Genomic DNA, 17,537 nt, shown 5'->3' with positions numbered 1-17,537 from the left:
AAAGTGTTTACAAAGCGAATGTGCAAAGACTAAGTCAAACGGCCTTTACAAAAAAAAAAAAGGTAAAACAATGATGTCGGGCGATTTTGAATCGGAGGAGAAAATGAGATGGAGTTTTTCTTTGAAGCTGCATTTAAACTGCAATTTGGACCTTCAACCCATTGGTAGCCATTGAAGTCCACTAAGCCGCGTTTCCACCGTAGGAACTTTACCCAGGAACTAGGAACTTTGGGGTGGTACTCGGTGTGTTTCGTCCGTAGGAACCAGGGTCTAAATGAAGTTCCGGATAAAAAATTCCCCCTCAGAAAGTACCTGCTAGCTAGTTTTATTTCAACCATCGTTTAAAGTCTGTTGCGGTGCGTGCAGTATGAGTTGTTTGCTATTCGAATCAACAATGAAGTTTAAAAAATACGACCGATGGACTGATGATGAGGTTCAGGCTTTATTAAGCTTCTATGCGGAAGACAAAATCCAGTGGGAACTGGAAAGTCGCGCACAGCCCTACATCACCGGACTATCTTCATGGTACTTTAGACCTCTATGGAAACGCAGCTAGCAATAGGTCTGGGGGAAAAAAGTTCCTGGGAAAAAAAGTTCCTGGTACAAATTGTTCCGGGTAATTTCGGTGGAAACGCGGCTCTATGTGGAGAAAAATCCTGGAATGTTTTCCTCAAAAACCATAATTTCTTTTCGACTGAAGAAAGGAAGACATAAACATCTTGGATGACATGGAGGTGAGTAAATTATCAAGAAATTTTAATTCTGAAGTGAACCAATCCTTTAAGTGTATCTTTCTTTCCTTAAACTTCCCCCTAGAATTAGGAAAATGTCAGACAGTCATGATTTAATTGGTTTTGCTAACTTCTAATGTTGGATGGTGCGACATTATAAAACTTGCAACATCAGAGGATCAACAAAATCTTTCAAGATCCGACTACAGTGAAATTAACAGTACATTCCCAAACAAGATTAATTCCCACATTGTTTTTCTCAAACCCCTGCCTTGGAATTTACAAACAAGCTTCATATTAACATGGACTCTGCCAGGAAAGCTGGCCAAAAAAAGTGTTTCTTTTGTTTTTATCTAGAAAACACCCTCAATCCTGTAAACTGCAAAGGGAGAATTATCCTTGCATTGCCAACAAATCCTTCCTGGCCTTTGGATCATCTCTGCCTTAATCAAACTTAGATGTACAACACCTTAATTCTCACAGCACCCTGTCTGTTCTGAGAATAAATAAATCCCAGAATTCTTCACATCGCCTGAAACATCTTTGCCAGATGGTGCAGCCATGTTTTGTGAATTGGCACTGCAGTCAGACAGATTTGCATATCACAGCTTGAGGAATGATAGTTGTTAACTACACATTTATAATCCTTTTAAATAATAATCACTCCAGATTTGGCCAATTTGCTAGAAAACTGAAATATCATTCAGGTATTTGAAACATTAAACTATTCTGTAACACTTTATTTTAATGGTCCACTTTTAGACATTCTACTAAGTAACTTTACAAATACATGTCAAATTATTCTACTACCCCTAACCCTAACAACTAAACCTAACCTAACAGTCTACTACAGTCTACTAATACTCTAATTAGAGTTATATGACATGTAGTTGCAAAGTTACTTATAGTAAGTAGAATGTCTAAAGTGGACCACTGAAATAAACTGTAACCAACTATTCATCTAAAAGAGCTAATTCACTAAACAGTTGTGCCACTTTTGAGCATGGTACAGTGTGTCAGTGCAAAAATCTTTTTGCAAAAATCTGTCTTTTTCACTAACCAATGCAATCCAGTTTAGCGGGTGCAGTGTTTCATCCTCAACATTTAAAAATTTAAGTCATAGACATCTTTTCTGAGCAAAGAATAGCTTATTTGAATGTAAATTAGGCACGTTATTGATTGCGCTTCATTCACAAAAATTGTCCAGCACAATTTGCATTGAGCTGTTACCAATGAATAAACACAGGTGGTAAATAAAATTGGTCTAGGCTATATATAGTGCACTTTCTAGCGATCATGGGAGTGGTAACTATAGCAAGGTGAAGAAATTGCAAGTGCCCAATAGGATGTTTGAACAAGAATTTCAATGTTTCATAAAATGATCAATGTCATTTGTCTGGTCTACATAATTCCTTTAGTAAATCTTGAGCTGAACCAGTACAGTTTAGCAAGTTGCAATTAGTTTGCAATTTATTTAAACAGGAAGTTAAACCAGTTTAAATTGGCTGATTATTTAAAGCAAGTGCAAATTACATTAAAACATTTTTGTGACTCGAAGCATGTTAGAATTAGGTTATTTGATGATTATTTTCACAGCATGGTCAGTGTGTCTAAAAGACTGGTATTTCTTAAAATATGATGTCAAACATGTCCCTTGACTATTCAGTTATGAAAAAGATTTAAATATTAAAGAAACCCCATATAATAGATTAAAATGTACATTTATTAACAAATCAAACAACACTTTAATAAACAATAGAAAATGGACTCTATATTGTTTTGTACATAAAAGAAATATTTTGACAGATGCTGATAAAATTTGCATTATTAAATATGTACTTCCAAGGTCTAAGTCAGTGGAAAAAGAGGCTGTACAAGGGGGGAAAATATAAAGATTTGATTGTAATTGTATTTATTATTTTCGCATTTTGTAATGCTTTTGATACCATCTTACTACATTTAGTTGTGCATTATGTTAACAAATACTTACCATCAGCTTTTATAGGAATAAAGTAAGTCAGAAATTTACCACATTTTGAAAATGACCCAGGCCTGCCTTTCACCAGGATCAGGATATAGATATCAACATCTTTTTTTTTTTTTTTTTAGTTTGGACATCAGAGTAGAAATGGTCTCTTTCTCTCGCTATCTCTTTGTCTTTGTCTAGCACATATTATTGTCTGATTAAATTATACAGCTGAGAGCAATTAAAAATGAGCCCAGCAGGCTGCTGATGCTGCAGTGTGCAAATATCATCTCTTCTCTCAGGGAAAATGAAGACAGAGAATTGACATTAACAAAGTGCAGTACAAACACAAAATACACCAGCAATGGACAATCCAAGCAGCATCACAAATACCACTGAATAAAAGAGACAAAATAATGAGGTAGGGAAAAAAAAGACAAGACAAAGGAAGCAAACTGAGAGAGTGAAAGTTTATGTGTGAGAGAGAAAGAGACCATTGAAGTATTGTGCCATTAGCTTAGCAACATACTAAAACTCCATTGAAATTAGTAGTGAGTTTTCTTTGCAATTTATGTGAGAAGTGCTATTTCATAATGATAATTAATTATATTTAAATTATAATGTCAATTTTGTCAACCCTTGATATAAGGTTGGGATTCTGAATGACAGAACCATCAATACCATAAGATATTCCTTAACATTTCACATAACCTTTATTATATTGAATGAATGCGTGATCTCTCACCTCATTGGTGGATAGAACCGAGTCCTCGTCCAGGCTGAGAACTGCATCAGTTTTGATAGCTTGATGAGGGAAAAACCGGCCACTCATCGTCTGATGGGAAACAGGAAGCAACATTAGTGATTCAAAGATTTTCATTATATTGAAATGAATTAATTTACACAGTTTTCTTTTTGGTTTTGCAGTACTTTTTTATTTATACACTGTTTAATAATGTATTCATTAATCCAACTTTTCTTTGACGTCCTTGTCAATCATCACCTACATTGCCTGTGACATCTGTTTGCATCAAGTGAAAGTCACAATAGTTGAACATCTGCCAAAGTACAATATGTTAATTTACACCTTGCATTTGGAAAAAGGACATTAAAATCAAAAGGGTGTAGTGAAACTTTTATGTCATTTGAGGTCATTGATCATCCACTTTAATGGTGGATTGCTGAATTTACTGTAACATGGACTGTAAATGTAATTATTTTAATTGTGTTCTCAAAGTTTGTTTGCCAGTGCATTTGTATCTGTATACCAGTGTCAATATATGTGTTGCTAGTGTCTCAGGGTGACAATTCAAGGATTAGTTCACTTTAAAATAAAAATTACCCCAAGCTTTACTCACCCTCAAGCCATCCTAAGTGTATATGACTTTCTTTTTTCTGATGAACACAGTCGGAGTTATATTATTAAATATCCTGACGCATCTAAGCTTTATAATGGCAGTGAATGGGACCAACGAGTATGAAGCTCAAGAAAGTGCATCCATCCATTATAAACATACTCTATACTCCAGTATAAACATACTCCACAGTTCAAAATGCTTACGCTACGTCCTACGCCTTCCGCATTCAAATTGAATATATATCATAATTCAAGTTAGGATATGGAAGGCGGTCTGGCCGAAGCTAGATATTTTAATCTTGTTAAATATGGATATTTTTCTTACACAAACGCATTGCTTCACTTCAGAAGGCCTGTATTTACCCCCCAGAGCCGTGTGGAGTATGTTTATAATGGATGGATGCACTTTCTTCAGCTTCATGCTAGTTGGTTCCATTCACTGCCATTATAAAGCTTGGATGTGTCAGGATATTTCTTACTATAACTCCAATTGTGTTCATCAGAAAGAAGAAAGGTATATACCTAGCATGGCTTAAGGGGGAGTAAAGCTTGGGGTAATTTTCATTTTAAAGTGAACTAATCCTTTCAGTGTACCATTTGGCCCAAGAAATTACTATTTATTTACTGGTAATTTCTAGGGTTATACTTTATTTTGATGGTCCCCTTTAGACATTCCATTGATCAAACAAAAGGGATGTCAACAGGGCGTTGGATTTGGTCTTCAAAGATTTTCTCTAAGGTCCTGTTACAACTTCCAAGTCATTGAAAGATTTACTGACTGTAGAACACTGTCATACAGTACTGTAGCAAGTCATGTTTAGCGAACAGTGCGATTTTGTACACCAAAAATGTTCGATCAAATCTCCATGCCATGAATATTGGATGCAGTCTATTTACCAGATCCCGTCAGAATATATGCGTTCTGTCTGGTATCCAAAACTAGTCAGCAGAGTTTTATCTGATATTTCTCAAAATATCTACTTTTAAGTTCCACAGATGAAGATGTATGGAGCCCCTAAAGGGACATGGTGGTAAAAAAAAAAAAAAAAATGAGATGGGAGGAAAAATAATAAGTTAATTCTTTTGCATTCTCTCTGAAATGTTTTGCATTCCCCAGAGTAACTTTGCATTCACTTGCAAAAACTTTGCGTTCCTCCGAGAAACTTTGCGTTCCCTCGCAAAACCTCATTGCAGGCGAACTCAAAGTTTCTCAGTGGAACGCAAAAGTTTCTCGGTGGAATGCAGATCATTTGTAAAAGAACACAAAGGCATTGACAAATAATTTTTCATCATATTTTCATATTTTTTCCCCTTCACCATGCTCCTTTAGGGGCACAGTAGAAGATCAATGAGATGAAATGAGAGTGAGTAAATGATATCAGAATTTTTGGGTGAACTATCCCTTTAATTTGCAGAATACATTTTTTTATTATTATTTCAATCAGCAACAAGAATGTAACCAAAAATTCAAAACTGAGGAGGACCAAATGTTAAAGTTTGAACGTGCTGAACGCTGTGAGCGTGGGAATGGTGAGAGAACATTGTACGTGGTATGTTTTTCATCTTCAAACCAAACTTGGGTCTCCAGCCAACAAAGTTTAAATCCCATCTGGCTAGCACGCTTCCCATAATGTTTACACATTAGGTCAGTAGGTGGAGAGTAGGTGGTCTTTTGTAGCTGTTCGAACACAAACAAAACTTTTAGACTCTGTTTACACCTGTATTTAGCATCGTCCACTTGTGATCCGATTGACTAAAACTCATCTTAATACGAGGTGTAAACAGGGCCTAATGACATAAGAAGAAAAGTTGTCTCTGTTGAAGACCAAGTATTTGTCTTTGTCTGGATCTTGACTCAAATTTTGCAAATAACCAACTGTGCGTCCAGCTGCCTTTAATTAACAGAGCACTGTAGAAATGAACATTTAGTAGCTTAAAAATCACTGTTTCACACAATCGATCTGCCGCATCATTAGGATGATACTGTTTTAATCAATTACAGTAAATGGAAGCTACAGGGGGGTTCTAACCTAATTACACTATTGACTCTTCATTAATACCTCTGAATAATTAATAAAACTGTTCATGTGTGTGTTTTTTTTTTTAATCAAAATAACTCCACAAGTACCTCTGGTTCAGAGATGTATTCTCATTAGCATAACAAGCTCCGAACACCAGAGGGGCCGATATAGATTCAGAGAAAATCAGGGAATAGAATAAATTGACTGTTGAGTTTGAGTCATTAGTGAAGATCTTTAAAAGTGTACAAGCTGACTAAATCATTTAAGAGATGAAAAAGATATCATAATTTCATGTTATCTAGTAAATATAAAATTCATATAAAATTCAACTGTAAATCTCTTTTGCTTCTGATGATAAAAATAAGGCATATAAAACATACTTAGTTTGTTTATAGTGTATTTAAAACATGCCCTGTCCTATAGAATTCCATTGTATATGTGCATTATTGTACATCACAGATGCTGTGAACACAGCATATAATATATGCATATCACTGCATTTTTCTCTCATATATGTAGGGGTTCTTGAAAGGACTAGTTATCTGGGAGGCCAGCTGTCTTTGTTGACACATGGCTCCTTCCTCTGATATCACTCCTTTTCCCTCAAGACACGGTTTATTTAACTGTAAAGCTCACATAATCTTCCACAGGGACTGTCTGCCCTTTACTGTCTGTCTCTGTATCCTCACCTCTTCTCCTGCATTACATATATATTGTAGAGATAGTCAATATTTTAAAAATAAACTAGTAGTTTTGAAGAAGCCCTGAAACACTGGGTTGGTTTCAGGTCCACTTGACCCTAAACCAGACACGTTTTTTGGGAGCATTAACATAAAAAAAAAGCTGGAGTGCAATGGAATTAAATTAAACAGAACAAAGGGGTTAAAGCGTTTTATAAATGTAGTGCTTATGGCTCAAGACACTTAAAACATTTCAGAGTTGTGACACTATATAGCCAAAGACTTCATGGCATGGCAGCAGTGCTGTAAGACACTTCCTTTTAACTTCACTGAAAGGGTTTTACTAAGCAAACAGTTAAAGCAAACCATTTAGCATGCTAATTTAAGCACCACCGCTAAAGAAAACAATGCTAAAATCCAGTTTAGCCAGTAGCTTTCTTCACTGGTACCTCTGTGCCGTGTGTATTTAAATGAAGTCATTATGATACAAATGCACCTTCTTTCTATGTAAATGTATTTGTTTTTTTTGTTTTTTTTTTCACAAAAAGTCTAGAGAAAGAGTAAAGCAGTGTAAGGGGAGTAACTAAATAAAAGTAGCGACACTACTTGTCACCATTATGTTCTGTTCATGGACTTTTAGTTTGTTGTCACTCCTGTCTCATGTTCCCTGTTCCAATTTGCCGCCACTCATCGGTCACCATGGACACTAACGATCCTCACAGCTGTTCGTCATTTACCTTTTTGTATTTAAGTTCCTACCTGAATTCAATTCATTGTCCGGTATCGTCTATGTTATGTGTATGTGTTGCTACCCGTTCGCCTGTCTGTTGGATCTGTGATATATTAAACTACTTATTGGAGTATCTTCGTCTTCCTCGTCTGTTTACCAGCAGCCATATGTGACACTACTATCTTAAGTAAATTTTTTTTTAGTTGTATGACACTAACAACAACTACTTTCAACGAGTAGCAGTGTAGCGCAACCAAATGCGACTTTAATGGCTGAGCTGAGGGAAAAATCAAACATGCTTACCCAAGTGGTGCTTGCTCTTATGTAGCGGAATTAAAATTATTCTAGTGAAGTTGTTTGTTCGGATGGTTCATGTAAATAAACAGATTTAAAAAAAAAAAAATAAAAAAAAAAAGGTTTACAGATTCGAATCCCTGTATTGTTACTTTTTTCAATCTGTTTTCTGAATGCATGTTATTTATCTTTAACATAATAATTGCAAAAGTGTCATTACACTGTATTCAGCATGAACTACAGTGTTTCCCATACATTAACTAGACTGTGGCGGCCCGCCACATTCCCGAGGTGTGCATTATTTTCTAAGAATTCAATGGCTCGTCATCAATTATTCCTTACATAATTGATAAGTATTTATTCAGAACATGATATTGGATCTTTGTGGTTTGCAAATTTTTGTTTGTATCTTGCACTCTGTAAAAAATATTTTTCGAAGTTGTAAACAAAACAGATTATTGAAGTAAGATTATTGAATTACTGAAGTATATTTTACAAGAAAATACTATTTCAGTCTTTCTACTTCAAAATTTCAATGTATTACTTGCCATTTCTTTGTAATTATTTGTGAAATTTACTTAATATTAATTTTATATAATAATTTACTTAAAATTTACTTTAATTTTTAATCTCTGAATTGGGTAAAAATTGGGTAAGACTTTATAAAAAGTATACAGTAATAAAGTACTACAAATCATTTGAAAACAATTAGTTTATAGTTAATTCATATTTAATATACATTGTTAATATATTAATAGGCTATATACAAACAGTGAGTTCTTCATTCATTGTCACTGTAATTAACACAATTATTATTGGTATTTGTAGGGACACTCCTTAGACATAACGGTTTTTATACTGTACAAACTGTATATTCTATCCCCTTACACTAACCCTACCCATAAACCTGCTCATCGCATAAAACTTATAAGCTTGTTTCCTCAGGTTCCCACAGTGACTTAAGTCCTACCAGGGTAGAAAAACATGCATTTTTACATTTTCAAAAATAATTATTATGTAAAAATAATTATAGTATGTTTATTAATCCATTTCCCCCATGGGGACTGCTGGCTGGTCCTCACAATGTAGGTGATTTCAGGTTTTACTATCCTTGTGGGTACCATTTGGTCCCCACAATGTAATATAAACCTGTACACACACACACACACACACACACACACACACACACACACACACACACACACACACACACACACACACACATATTGCCTCTGGGATGAACTCTCTCTCTTTTATGACCTCTGGAGATTGCATTTCTAGTGAAAACCAAGTGCATGTTTCTCTATTAAGCTTTTATCTCAGTATTAAACAACTCCAATTTATCTTGATCAGGACTCAGATAAAAGCGTGTTATGATTTGGATGTGGTGTTTGATAGCTTATTAGTCACAATATGATTTAATTTTGACAAATGGCTTTTGATTAAAATTTTGATTATCTATTTCACACTTGTTTGACACATTAATTCACAGTCCTTTCAAAGTAAGTTGCTGCATTTATTTAGAGCTCTGATTTATGTGTTTCTGATCTAGATGCTTTTAAAAACCATAGTGTTTTTTTTAATTATTATCAACAGTTATATCAGCAAAGACTAAACTTGGACTAAAATTAGGGTAGGAGTCTTCAACTTTTTTCAGGTGGATAGAAAGATATATAACCAACTCATATTATATATTTTACATATATATAATAAAGGTTGCACTTAAAGTCTGACCTATAATAACATGCATATAGTAACATATTAATGTATATTTACACTGTTATGATGCTTACATTGAAAATAATACCCAGTACATGTACATTAAATTTACATTTTATGTGGGGGGCGGGCTCTGGGTTAAGGGGCTGAATTGTTTGGATTTTTAGAATTCAAACCTCACCACACAACTTCTAAAAGCAAATATGTCTCCTGTAAACTATATGGAGTAAAATCCATTAATGTAAAATCAAAAAGCTGTTAACATCTTGATGAATGATACTCAGATCTTCCTGTCATGATGATGATAATTGAAATGTCAGTCTCATAATGAATCTCTTGAGATGATGAATTGTTTTGTTGGGTCATTGACGTGTGTGCATCAGATATCTTCAGTTCCCCAATGGAAAGGAATTTTAAGTGGTCTAGATGACCCTTGAACTTGCCCCTCTGGTGTTTCTCCTGTCTGACTAGATGCTGCTTAGTTTCCCATAGCCAAACTTTTGACTAACACCATAATGTCTGGACCAATTTTCAGCTTATTCTGTCCATGAATACATTTCTAGAGGCTGTTTTAGGGGCAGGAATCCATTCATACCACAATAACAGATGTGTGCAGATGTGATTCTCATTATCTTTTATAGATTTGATGCAACTAACCTGGCAAACCTTGGCAGATGGGTATGGAAAGGATGGTAGGAGTGTTTAGGAAACCTGTTGATGCCTTATATATGTATATCTAGCTAGCATTTTTATTTACATCATATCTGAAGGGTTATTTATTCTCTACATATATATTAAATAAAAAGAACATCTCCAAGGTAACAGATGCAGAGATCATGGTTGCTATGGCAGAAATGCAGAGCTGATAGAAACACTTTGTATAAGAGGCTTTAGTCCACCTGCATTTGATTATCAGTTTGAAAATGTTTTATATTTAAGTTTAGATGTTGACCAATGAGCAACAAAACAGAATCCAGATTCTAATATGACAATCTACTTTTCAATGGTGCATAACTACAAACTCTAGATAAATGTAATTTAATTATCAAAGGCTTTACTGAGATAGCCCTGTAATCCCTGTCAGTGTGGTTTCAGGGTACAGTACAAAAACAAACTGTCAGGCTGAGAAATGTGCACACATTTTTGAGAAAGTGGTGCACTGAAAAATATATATGGACAAAAATATTGGGACACATTAATTCTTGGTGTTTCAATCAGACCCATTGCCACAGGTGTATAAAATAAAGCACCTAGCCATGCAGTCTGCATTTACAAACATTTTTAAATATAAATGGATCTTTCTGAAGAGCACAGTGAATTCAAGCATGGTACTGCGATAGCATAAGCCAGTTTGCAATATTTCATCCCTGCTAGATATTCCACGTCAACTGTAAGTGGTATATTTGGAAAGTGGAAGCATTTAGGAACAGCAGCAACTCAGCCATGAAGAGAAAGATCATGTAAAAGTCACAGAGCGAACCGGATGGTGCATAAAAGTGGCCAACGCTCTGCTCATTCCATAGCTGCAGACTTCCAAACTTCAACTGGCATTCATTTCAGCACAAAAACCGTGTGGCGGGAGCTAGGGCTGGGCGGTATATCGAGTTTGTACGATATACCAATATATTTTTAATATACGATACGGAATAAGGAGATACCATTTATATCGATATACAGTAGTTTTATACGAGCGCATCTGAAAAACAGCGGTGGACGTAGCAGAGTGCTGCTGCGGGGGAAATGCATAATACAATTTGGCTTATACATGAGACATGCTTAATATTAAGGGCTTTAAAAATAACTCGTAAGATTAAGATATAGTAAACACGTAGGCCTATCGTTTAAAGCGGCTTGCCCCGTCAGATGCTCCGACAGATTCATGTGCTGACAGATATTTGCGCTGTTTAATGCTTTTGTGATGTGGTGTTTTCCTAAGCGCATAACTTACATTTCACAGGTATGTTCTCCATCTGTAAATGTTATAAAGTCATACAAATATTTCCATTTTGCTGTCAGGAGTGGACAAGCCTTCTGCTATTGAATCTCATTCTCCTCAAAACCTTATTGACTTCCGTGAACAAGCGCCGCTGCGTGCATTCGCGCCAAACAGACGGAGGTCAATAGAATGGGATCGCCATAATTCTGACTAAAATATACATTTTGATAAAATGTTTGTTGTTGAACAATAAATGTGCCATATGCAGAATTTTAAACCTACAAGTAAGTGTATTTTTATGATAGCAGTAACTACATATATATATATATATATATATATATATATATATATATATATATATGTAGCTAATTAGTCTGTGCTTTTGTTTTTATTTTAATTTTTAGTCTAGTGAATTTAACTTCTGCTTTAAAAAGCATTATTTTATTTTTAGATTGTAATGTTACAATGTTAGAATGTAAAGTAACTTTCTCTTTTTTACACATACTGTAGGCCTATTAGTGTGCCAGACTACATGGATACATTCACTATATTTGTATTAATAGCTTTCAATATAAACTCTGTTTGTAGGACAAAATTAGGCAGGTTGTAAAATTAAGATTTTTAAAAAGTAAATACAGATTTTTTTTTTTTTTTCTAAATCCAAATAGTAAAATGTAGAAAATACTGAGATATATACCGTATATCGCCAATTAGCCAAAAAATACAGAGATATGACTTTTTGGCCATATCACCCAGTCCTAGCAGGAGCTTTGTGGAATGGGTTTCCATGGCCGAGCAGCTGCACGCAAGCTTCACATCACCAAGTACAATGCCAAGCGCCAGATGAAGTGGTATAAAGCACGCCACCACTAGACTCTGGAGCAGTTGAAATGTGGGATAATGGTTTGGGGCTGTTTGTCAGGGGTTGGTCTAAGCCCCAGTGAAGGGAAATCTTAATGCTTCAGCATCTTAAAACATTTTGGGAAACACAATGCTTCCAACTTTGTGAGAACAGTTTTGGGAAGGCCCATTTCTATTCCAGCATGATTGTGCCCCAGTGCACAAAGCATGGTCCATCAAGACATGGATGAGTTTGGTGTGGAAGAACTTGACTGAGCCGCACAGAACCCTGAACTCAATCCTATGGAACATCTTGATCTGGAAAAGAGATTGCGAGCCAGGGCTTCTTCTCCAACATCAGTGCCTGACCCCCCAAATGCTCTACTGAATGAATGGGCAAAAATTTCCACAGAAACACTCCAAAATCTTGTGGAATGCCTTTCCAGAAGAGTGGAAGCTGTTATAGCTCCAAAGGGGGGACCAACTTCATATCAATGTCTATGTATTTAGAATGCAATATTGTTACAGTCCCTGTTGGTGTAATGGTCAGGTGTCCCAATACTTGTGTCCATATAGTTTATCTGTTGTGTGTCCACTGTATGGCCATTACATGTATTCTTTGTGTCTTAAAGGGTTAGTTCATCCAAACATGAAAATAATGTCATTTATTACTCACCCTCATGTTGTTCTACACCCATGAGGCCTTCGTTCATCTTCGGAACACAAATTAAGTTATTTTTGATTAAATCCGATGGCTCAGTGAGGCCTCTATAGACAGCAATGTCATTGAACTTGTCAAGATCCAGAAAGGTACTAAAAACATATTTAAAACAGTTCATGTGAGTTCAGTGGTTCAATTCAGTTTTTGGGTGAACTAACTCTTTAAAGGTTAAATAAGGGGTTGTCCCAAGGGCCCCCAAAAGAAAAATGCAAAATAAGGCAGCTATATATTTTCAGGTTTTAAGTTGGGATTTTGGAGGTATTCCCAAAATTGCCACTGAATATTACAACACAGGCTTATTGGAAAAACGTATATGTGGAACATTTCTGCAAATTATTATGTTGTGTCATGCATGTTTTGCAACAGTTTCAACGTGAAATATCCAGTGAGTGGTGCTAAAAGCGTGTTCAATTTTATCCAAAACAGATGAACGTAAATCTTCCAACGTTTTATTACGTTGGTTTTTGTATGTATCATCGTAGTTCTGAATTGAAATGTCCAGTGAGTGGCACTAAAAGGTTAATGCTCCATCGTAAAATAATGTTCACCTACACTAAACTCTAAACCTACCCTATACACTATAAAAAAAGAATTGTTGGTTTAACTTAAAGTTCATTGAGTTAATACAATGAAGGTGATTGGTTTAATCAACAGAAACTTAAAATAGTATGTTATCTGAACCACATTAATTATCTTAGTTGATTTGACAAAAGAAAAAATGTTGTGATAACAAATCATGAAAACAATTTTTTACAGTGTAGTGTTAACGAAAGCAAATGTGATGTTAGATTGGATGGAATCCCCATGTCGGATCTTGTCAAAAGATATCCGTTTTGTCTGGTGTGCAAACCAGAAAAACCTGTCAACAGAAAGTCTTGTTTGGTACCCCAAGACTCTATTAACAGCCTTCTATCAGCCTGAGAGTTTGACTGAGAAAGCCAGAGAAGAGCAGAAGCAGGAAACAAAGTGATGATAATAAAAAGAGCAGAGTTTATTGAATAAACTTAGTTGCGTATGTTTCAATGCTCAGACTTTGTCTGGATGTTACACTACTCAATGCTCTGACTTCGTCTAACCAGTACAATTCCAACAAGTGTTAATCTTCAGACCCTTCAGTGACATAAAAATGCAGTTGCTAAAGCAACCATGCCATTTCAGCTTTTTTGTAGAAGCCATTGGGCTCTTTTGTCGTAGCTTGTGTTTCATGGATTCATACCCGGGCGCTCTGCATCGCAAGCACAATTCTGTACCAGGTGAGCTAATGAGCAAGTTTACTATGGTAGAAAAGCCAAACATATGGAGCTGGTTATGTAATGCAAACTCCAAAATGTATTCGTCAACAAATCATGCACTATGGTGTAGTGAACAGCAGACGTGATGGCACCAGAGGTTCACAACAGACATCCTTTTGTCCCACTTTGATTAATACAAAAGAGTGTGATAGGACCCTCAACGACAACAAAATGACTAGTGTAATCAGGACTGTCAAAGGTGCAGGACAGGAAAGATGACATCAACGGCCCATTGATCATAGGCTAATCTCATCACGAGTTGCCTTTGTTCACCTCAGCCCTCCATGCCTGAGTCCAAGGTGTGAATGACCATGGACTCCTAGGGCTGCCAAACCGGTTCTGGCTAGAGCACAGCAAGAACAAAGAAGTGCTCCAAAAAGAAAGACATTTTCTAAACATATTGGCTTGAAATCACCAAAAATAGACAGGAATACTGTAAGGAACATGTCCTATACGTCCTTTTACTCATCCAGGAAACTGTGCACACACAGTGGAAACCGCACCTGGAATAAAAGCCAATGCAACTGCACCTACTGAGACAGAAGTGTGATACCTCAACCAATTCACATCAAGTTTGGACTCTACGAGTTCCGAACACTGACACAAGGACTTTGAGAAAGGTTTGAAAAAGAAATAAGGCATTTTCAAGGTCCTAAAGACACTATCTTATTTAACTGTGTATTTTGGGACAATACAACCAGTTCCACAGGATGGGAAGGTGATGTGATGGTCGGACACCTTGAATGCTACGACCCAATCACTTCACCACATCAGGAAAGGTGGGGATTTGTAATCCCCTCCCCAACAGGAAGGAATAAAAGCTTTCCCAAGTGAACAAACCCTTGTTCTGAGTTTCTGACCTTACGAGGGAAGAACAACAGCACGACCAAGGTGATACTCTTGCGAATAAACCTTTCACCGCACGGACCTTCAAGCAGCCCAACTGCTTCTGCAGAGGACTTTGGCTCCTGACCTGCATAACTCAAGTACCTCCAACCTACAGAAGATCCTGCGGACCGAACACCATCTGACATACAGTTCTCTGGATTACACAAAGACCTCCAGCACTCAGTGCGCTCTGCAACTGTTGGAAAGCAATCCAGTCTCCCACTGCACACGGAAGGATACCAGTGGACAACGTTTCCCATTCCCGGACTGATCACCTGACCAAGTGAAACGTAAATATAAGCTAACCAAACCTTTTCCCAAAGGCCTTGACATTAGGTTGTTGCTAAATGAGATTGCTATTTGTGTAGAGACTGTTTATCTAGGGTCAGCGTACACAGATAGATACATTAGACACGTTATCTGTATTCATAGTAAATGCTTATTTACTATTTCATACCAGCATCCAGAAAGACCACAATTGACTCCCTCATAGACTGCTAATTACCCATTCATTGCTTTGTTCAATCCGTTGCTCATCTACTTGGCATTCAATTTTGTTAACATCCATTTGTGTTGTAGTTTGTAGTTTCTGTTTGATTATTGATTCAATTTTCTTAGTAGTTTAGTCATTTTTCCTTAGTAGTTTAGTCATTTTCCTTCGTAGTATTTAGCGAGTGTGATATTTTACTCTTGTATATCTTTTTGTTAATAATTTCATTTTCATGGTTAATAAATTCATTTTCATTTCATGGTCAGATGATAAACTTCCTCCAATTTATAAAATTCTAATTCAGTCAACAATCTTTCATGATTGTTCTTTATTGTCAAGGTGAGATTCCTGCCTGGTGCCCCGAAATATTGGAAGGAATCATCTGACTTAATATTAATATAAAATATTAATATTAATATTTAAGACCATAAATAACTACATTTGTGGTGCCCTCATGTGAGGCTAATCCAAAATCACTTCAATGGTAAAGTGTTTTGCGGTCAAAATATAATATTTTGCAAAGAGCTGTGTGAAAATAAGTCATTAATCCATAATCTGCCTCTGTAATTATAATTTCGTATGAAAAGGATTAAAAGTGCTTGCTGATTTACTGCCTCTAGTGTTCATTTCTGTTGGAAACTGCAGTGATATGTATGTATGTATTGGTACTTATTTTGCGTTTGGCAGAAATGTTGCCACAGGTACGTTTTTCCAATGAGCCTGTGTTGGAATATCAGAATGTCTTTTTTTTTTTTTTTTCTGCTGGATGTATTTTATATATTGTGGGAGCCTTTGATTCCATTTTATTTTGAGATTTCCCTGGAACACAGCATACTGTACATGCAATGACAATCATATTTTCTTTTAATTTCCAGAAATCTAAATGTGACTATAGTTGAAGAAACAGTTGAATGCAGTGTTTAAATAATCCTATAATTTATCTCATAAAATATTTTTTTCCCTCACATTTTCCATGGACTCTATTTGAAAACCCTAAACGCCTAAATAGCTACAATTTCATCTAAGATGAAACAACTAAGGGATGAGTGAGAGAGACAGAGTAATCCATCAAATTAACTTACTCATAGGCTAACTGCTTCTGCAAATAACACATGACAAGAAGATGTAAATGAGTAAAACATGTGCAAAGAGGGAAGACGGTGATCAGACAAAGTCTGAAAGGTGCAAATGATGAGATACATTCAGAATATTCACATAACCACCCACACACAGCTGTGCAGATATCACACATACAAACACATAATTTCTTCATTTTAGAGATTTTAAATGGTGACATCTGTCCTGTTATGTATTATTCTGTTTCCTTTCCACCAGAGAGTTTGTGTGTAACTTCACGTACCTTTACTTTGTGTACAAATTTGACCCCAGAAGTTAACTGAATATGACTTAAAAAAAAAAAAAAACTGTTTATACACATTTATTTTAATTTATTAATAATTTAATTCTAAAACTGCAGATATCTCTAGCTTATATAATTATATCTAAATAAAAATAAAATAAAAATATTACATTTAAAATAAAAAGTCTTTAACTTTTTTTTAAATCTTTTTAGATGTAAGTGTGCAACTGCATGCAACCTGCAATTCCTTTTTTTTTATTTCATCATCTTTCTCGTTTTCTCTCATCTATCTCACCTTTCTCTTGCCCTCAATGATGGAGAAGGGTATTGTGATGGAGGGCCACTTGTTTCTGGGTGGTGGAGGCTTCTCACAGTTCCACAGCACTAAAATCTGAAACCACATTAAAACACATGAGTTGCACTGCACATTTCAATACACATGCAAAACTTGACTATTCATTGTTAGGTGCAGGTGTGAGTAATTACTGCCCACATGCAAAAAGTAATCAAAA

General features: G+C 35.8%; 1 protein-coding gene across 3 annotated transcripts in view; it reads right to left on the bottom strand.

Moving 5' to 3' along the window:
* The window catches only part of LOC127502442 (exostosin-1a), a 337,216-nt gene that overhangs the window by 23,553 nt on the left and 296,126 nt on the right, over positions 1–17,537 (bottom strand). For all 3 annotated transcript variants that reach the window (XM_051875375.1, XM_051875376.1, XM_051875377.1), the window contains 2 exons: positions 17,321–17,416; positions 3,443–3,532 (listed from right to left, as the gene is read on the bottom strand). In XM_051875375.1, the coding sequence (XP_051731335.1) occupies positions 3,443–3,532; positions 17,321–17,416 (186 nt within the window). The remainder of the gene's footprint in view (positions 1–3,442; positions 3,533–17,320; positions 17,417–17,537) is intronic.

Source organism: Ctenopharyngodon idella, chromosome 20, assembly GCF_019924925.1.
Source record: "Ctenopharyngodon idella isolate HZGC_01 chromosome 20, HZGC01, whole genome shotgun sequence".
In the NCBI taxonomy this organism is placed as follows: Eukaryota; Metazoa; Chordata; class Actinopteri; order Cypriniformes; family Xenocyprididae; genus Ctenopharyngodon; species Ctenopharyngodon idella.
This window is presented reverse-complemented; position numbering and strand designations above follow the sequence as displayed.